Source organism: Oncorhynchus masou, chromosome 21 (assembly GCF_036934945.1).
Source record: "Oncorhynchus masou masou isolate Uvic2021 chromosome 21, UVic_Omas_1.1, whole genome shotgun sequence".
NCBI classification, from domain to species: domain Eukaryota; kingdom Metazoa; phylum Chordata; class Actinopteri; order Salmoniformes; family Salmonidae; genus Oncorhynchus; species Oncorhynchus masou.
Genome location: NC_088232.1, coordinates 7109743 through 7115742, shown reverse-complemented (window position 1 = coordinate 7115742; position 6000 = coordinate 7109743). Strand labels below are relative to the sequence as shown.

At 46.6% G+C, this 6000-nt stretch overlaps 1 protein-coding gene across 3 annotated transcripts in view; it reads left to right on the top strand.

The window, feature by feature from the left end:
- The first annotated feature begins 776 nt into the window (after positions 1-776).
- Positions 777-6000, top strand: part of LOC135507716 (neurotrophin receptor-interacting factor homolog) — a 43058-nt gene continuing 37834 nt past the window's right edge. For all 3 annotated transcript variants that reach the window (XM_064927319.1, XM_064927318.1, XM_064927316.1), the window contains exons 1-2: positions 777-1283; positions 1716-1846. In XM_064927319.1, the coding sequence (XP_064783391.1) occupies positions 1001-1283; positions 1716-1846 (414 nt within the window). In that variant the 5' untranslated portion in view covers positions 777-1000. The remainder of the gene's footprint in view (positions 1284-1715; positions 1847-6000) is intronic.

Below are 6000 nucleotides of genomic sequence, written 5' to 3'. Positions count from 1 at the left end.
AGCATCGGCTGGAGTGGTGAAAAGCTCGCTGCCATTGGACTCTGAAATATTGGAAACGCGTTCTCTGGAGTGATGAATCACGATCCACCATCTGGCAGTCTGATGGATGAATCTGGGTTTGGCGGGTGCCAAGAGAATGCTACCTACCTGCCCCAATGCATAGGGCCACCTGGAAAATTTGGTGGAGAAGGAATAATAGTCTGGGGCTGTTTTTCATGGTTCGTGCTTGGCCCCTTAGTTCCAGTGAAGGGAAATCTTAGCGCTGCAGCAACATTCTGGACGATTCTGTGAGTCCAACTTTGTGGCAACAGTTTGGGGAAAGCCCTTTCCTGTTTCAGCATGACAATGTCCCCATGCACAAAGCGAGGTCGATACATTAATGGTTCGTCGAGATCGATGTGGAAGAACTTGAATGGCCTGCCCAGAGCACTGACCTCAACCCCATCGAACACCTTTGGGATGAATTGTAGTCCTAATCAGCCAACATCAGTGCCTGACTTCACTAATGCACTTGCGGCTGAATGGAAGCAATTCCCCGCAGTAATATTACAACATCTAGTGGAAAGCCTTCCCAGAAGAGTGGGGGGTATTATTGCTGCAATGGGGGACCAACTCCATATTAATGCCCAAGGTTTTGGAATGAGATGTTCGATGAGCAGGTGTCCACATACTTTTGGTAATGTAGTGTATTTAAATGTGTAATTCGCACTCTGACCTGAGAAAGGCAGCAATACAGCGACTTGTCTGCTGGAAACGCACACGAAGAAGAGTGTAAACGGAAGTAAACAATGACAAAGAACAACTTCCACGTCAGCGTTTTTATTGTTGTTATTTAGATGTTTATTAACACGATGGAACTAAAACTATGACTAATTTAACTGCACAGCATCACATACTTACCCAATGTTGTATTTAATTCGCGTTGGAGACAGGACTTGGTTGATAGACGTTATTTAGGTAACGCTAGCTAGCTAGTTGCTAACGTTAGCTAAACGTAACAATGGCTAACTGTATGGTTTTCCACACTCAAATAGCCTCCATCATTGAGGTGCTAGCGAATTCAGCCGTGGCAGATATCTGTAAACTCGTAGACGACGACTATGCAGTGTTTCGTTTGGAAATAACTCAAAGCCAAAAAGAAAACAGGGCATTGAGGAGGAAACTACAGCTAATGGAACTGAAGGTGGCACGGGAGCGCGCAGAGAGGACAATCCGAGAGCGCGCCCTCGCCAGTCGTCCCAGTGGTGTCAAGAACCTCGACCGATACAGAGGAACGACAAGGGGTACATTTTTTTTAGAATGCGGATGCTGCGGGGCCTGTCGCCCCGTTCTCCTCTGCGTATGTGTTCAGATGTGTTGTCCAGAATTGGGTCTTGGACAGTTTTTGGATAGTATGCAATACTAACCCCATCTTGCACAACTTTATTTTACCTTTGTTTTACTAGGCGGACCAATTAAGAACAAATGATTATTGCACAAAGACAAGATCATATTCTAAGTAGATTATTGATAAACTGAATGTTGAATTATCATACTCCAAAAGAAGGTGATGCATGGAACAGTCAATCAATCAATAGTATATCAAGAAGTTATGAGAAGTGTAACCTTATCCTTGCCAATTGTTAGACAGTGTCAATAGTGATAGTGTACCATATAGTGTTGAGTATTGACAGTACCAAACTTAAGCACCCCTTTTCCCCCAATAATTTTCTCAGGTGAAGGACATCTCACTGGAGACCACAGGAGCTTTGTGAAGCCGGCAGGACACAATACGTGGAGAGATGACCAACCCTTAGCTGTTGATGAGGGGAGTGTAACCTCAACCCAGCATGTTATCGTGATTGAGGTTGGTGTCATACAGTGGCTTGCGAAAGTATTCACCCCCCTTGGCATTTTTCCTATTTTGTTGCCTTACAACCTGGAGTTAAAATAGATTTTTGGGGGGGCTTATATAATTTGATTTACACAACATGCCTACCTCGTTGAATATGCAAAATATGTTTTGTGAAATAAACAAGAAAGTCAATACTTTGTAGAGCCACCTTTTGCAGCAATTACAGCTGTAAGTCTCTTGGCGTATGTCTCGAAAGCTTGGCACATCTAGCCACTGGGATCTTTGCCCATTCTTCAAGGCAAAACTGCTCCAGCTCCTTCAAGTTGGATGGGTTCCGCTGATGTACAACAATCTTTAAGTCATACCACAGATTCTCAATTGGATTGAGGTCTGGGCTTTGACTCGGTCATTCCAAGACATTTAAATGTTTCCCCTTAACCACTTGAGTGTTGCTTTAGCAGTGTGCTTAGTGTTATTGTTCTGCTGGAAGGTCAACCTCTGTCCCAGTCTCAAATCTCTGGAAGACTGAAACAGGTTTCCCTCAAGAATTTCCATGCATTTAGCACCATTTATCATTCCTTCTATTCAGACCAGTTTCCCAGTCCCTGCCGATGGAAAAACATCGACAGGGATGGTGTTCAAGGTGATGAGAGGTGTTGGGTTTGTGCCAGACATAGCGTTTTCCTTGATGGCCAAAAAGCTCAATTTTGGTCTCATCTGACCAGAGTACCTTATGTTTGGAGAGTCTCCCACGTGCCTTTTGGCCAACATATTATATATTTCTTTAATCAATGGCTTTTTTCTGGCCACTCTTCTGTACAGCCCAGCTCTGTGGAGTGTACGGCTTAAGGTGGTCCTATGGACAGATACTCCATTCTCTGCTGTGGAGCTTCGCAGCTCCTTCGGGGTTATCTTTGGTCTCTTTGTTGCCTCTCTGATTAATGCCCTCCTTGCCTGGTCCCTGAGTCTTTGGTGGGCGGCCCTCTCTTGGCAGGTTTGTTGTGGTGCCATATTCTTTCCATATTTTTTTATTTATAATGAAACAAAATAGGAAAATTTCCAAGGCAGGTGAATACTTTTGAAAGGCACTGTAGTGTAACCTTAAAAGTTACAGTACATCAAATTTGGCCCGTTTATTTCAGAAAGGCTATGCATAGCTTTTCATTTGCTTACATGTACATCCTAATTTATCTGCCATAGGGGAGCTTGTTATGATGGCGCTGAAGAGGATGGCTGACGTTTTACATGCTCCTGACCAATTGTGCTAGTTTTTTTGTGTTGTTTAACTTATTTTTTAAACTTATTTTGTACATAATGTTGCTGCTACCATCTCTTATGAATAGAAATAACTTCTGGACATCAGAACAGAGATTACTCACCACGAACTGGAAGAAGCTTTTTCCTTTAACGAGTCCAACGAGAAGGACATACTGCTCTCCCGGGAACTGGCCCAAATCCCAGTCTTTTGCGTGAAGAAAAGACGGAGGAAAAGAGGACGCAGATCGGGCTGCCTTCTGAGAATTCTTAAGCGAGCGAGTAAACTCCCACTGCCATCCATTCTACTTGCTAACATGCAATCATTGGAAAATAAAATTGATGACCTACGATTACCCTACCAATGGCACATTAATTATTAAGAACAGTAATATCTTAAGTTTCACCGAGTCGTGGCTGAACGACGTCACAGATAATATAGAGCTGGTGGGATTTTCCATGCACCGGCAGAACAGAGAAGCTATGTCTGGTAAGACGAGGGATGGGTGTGTGTGTCTTTTTTTCCATAACAGCTGGTGCGCAGGGACAGGGAAGATGGTTAAAATTGATGGGAAGATGATGGAGCCAAATACAGGACCATTCTGGAAGAAAACCTGATGGAGTCTGCAAAAGATCTGAGACTGGGACGGAGATTTGTCTTCCTACAAGACAATGATCCAAAACATAAAGCAAAATCTACAATGGAATGGTTCAAAAATAAACATATCCAGGTGTTAGAATGGCCAAGTCAAAGTCCAGACCTGAATCCAATCGAGAATCTGTGGAATGAACTGAAAACTGCTGTTCACAAATGCTCTCCATCCAACCTCACTGAGCTCGAGCTGTTTTGCAAGGAGGAATGGGAAAAAATTTCAGTCTCTCGATGTGCAAAACTGATAGAGACATACCCCGAGCGACTTACAGCTGTCATCGCAGCAAAAGGTGGCGCTACAAAGTATTAACTTAAGGGGGCTGAATAATTTATTTTGCACGCCCAATTTTTCAGTTTTTGATTTGTTAAAAAAGTTTGAAATATCCAATAAATGTCGTTCCACTTCATGATTGTGTCCCACTTGTTGTTGATTCTTCACAAAAAAATACATTTACATTTACATTTAAGTCATTTAGCAGACGCTCTTATCCAGAGCGACTTACAAATTGGTGAATTCACCTTCTGACATCCAGTGGAACAGCCACTTTACAATAGTGCATCTAAATCATTAAGGGGGGGGGGGGTGGTGAGAAGGATTACTTATCCTATCCTAGGTATTCCTTGAAGAGGTGGGGTTTCAGGTGTCTCCGGAAGGTGGTGATTGACTCCGCTGTCCTGGCGTCGTGAGGGAGTTTGTTCCACCATTGGGGGGCCAGAGCAGCGAACAGTTTTGACTGGGCTGAGCGGGAACTGTACTTCCTCAGTGGTAGGGAGGCGAGCAGGCCAGAGGTGGATGAACGCAGTGCCCTTGCTTGGGTGTAGGGCCTGATCAGAGCCTGGAGGTACTGCGGTGCCGTTCCCCTCACAGCTCCGTAGGCAAGCACCATGGTCTTGTAGCGGATGCGAGCTTCAACTGGAAGCCAGTGGAGAGAGCGGAGGAGCGGGGTGACGTGAGAGAACTTGGGAAGGTTGAACACCAGACGGGCTGCGGCGTTCTGGATGAGTTGTAGGGGTTTAATGGCACAGGCAGGGAGCCCAGCCAACAGCGAGTTGCAGTAATCCAGACGGGAGATGACAAGTGCCTGGATTAGGACCTGCGCCGCTTCCTGTGTGAGGCAGGGTCGTACTCTGCGGATGTTGTAGAGCATGAACCTACAGGAACGGGCCACCGCCATGATGTTGGTTGAGAACGACAGGGTGTTGTCCAGGATCACGCCAAGGTTCTTAGCGCTCTGGGAGGAGGACACAATGGAGTTGTCAACCGTGATGGCGAGATCATGGAACGGGCAGTCCTTCCCCGGGAGGAAGAGCAGCTCCGTCTTGCCGAGGTTCAGCTTGAGGTGGTGATCTGTCATCCACACTGATATGTCTGCCAGACATGCAGAGATGCGATTCGCCACCTGGTCATCAGAAGGGGGAAAGGAGAAGATTAATTGTGTGTCGTCTGCATAGCAATGATAGGAGAGACCATGTGAGGTTATGACAGAGCCAAGTGACTTGGTGTATAGCGAGAATAGGAGAGGGCCTAGAACAGAGCCCTGGGGGACACCAGTGGTGAGAGCGCGTGGCGAGGAGACAGATTCTCGCCACGCCACCTGGTAGGAGCGACCTGTCAGGTAGGACGCAATCCAAGCGTGGGCCGCGCCGGAGATGCCCAACTCGGAGAGGGTGGAGAGGAGGATCTGATGGTTCACAGTATCGAAGGCAGCCGATAGGTCTAGAAGGATGAGAGCAGAGGAGAGAGAGTTAGCTTTAGCAGTGCGGAGCGCCTCCGTGATACAGAGAAGAGCAGTCTCAGTTGAATGACTAGTCTTGAAACCTGACTGATTTGGATCAAGAAGGTCATTCTGAGAGAGATAGCGGGAGCGCTGGCCAAGGACGGCACGTTCAAGAGTTTTGGAGAGAAAAGAAAGAAGGGATACTGGTCTGTAGTTGTTGACATCGGAGGGATCGAGTGTAGGTTTTTTCAGAAGGGGTGCAACTCTCGCTCTCTTGAAGACGGAAGGGACGTAGCCAGCGGTCAGGGATGAGTTGATGAGCGAGGTGAGGTAAGGGAGAAGGTCCCCGGAAATGGTCTGGAGAAGAGAGGAGGGGATAGGGTCAAGCGGGCAGGTTGTTGGGCGGCCGGCCGTCACAAGAAGCGAGATTTCATCTGGAGAGAGAGGGGAGAAAGAGGTCAGAGCACAGGGTAGGGCAGTGTGAGCAGAACCAGCGGTGTCGTTTGACTTAGCAAACGAGGATCGGATGTCGTCGACCTTCT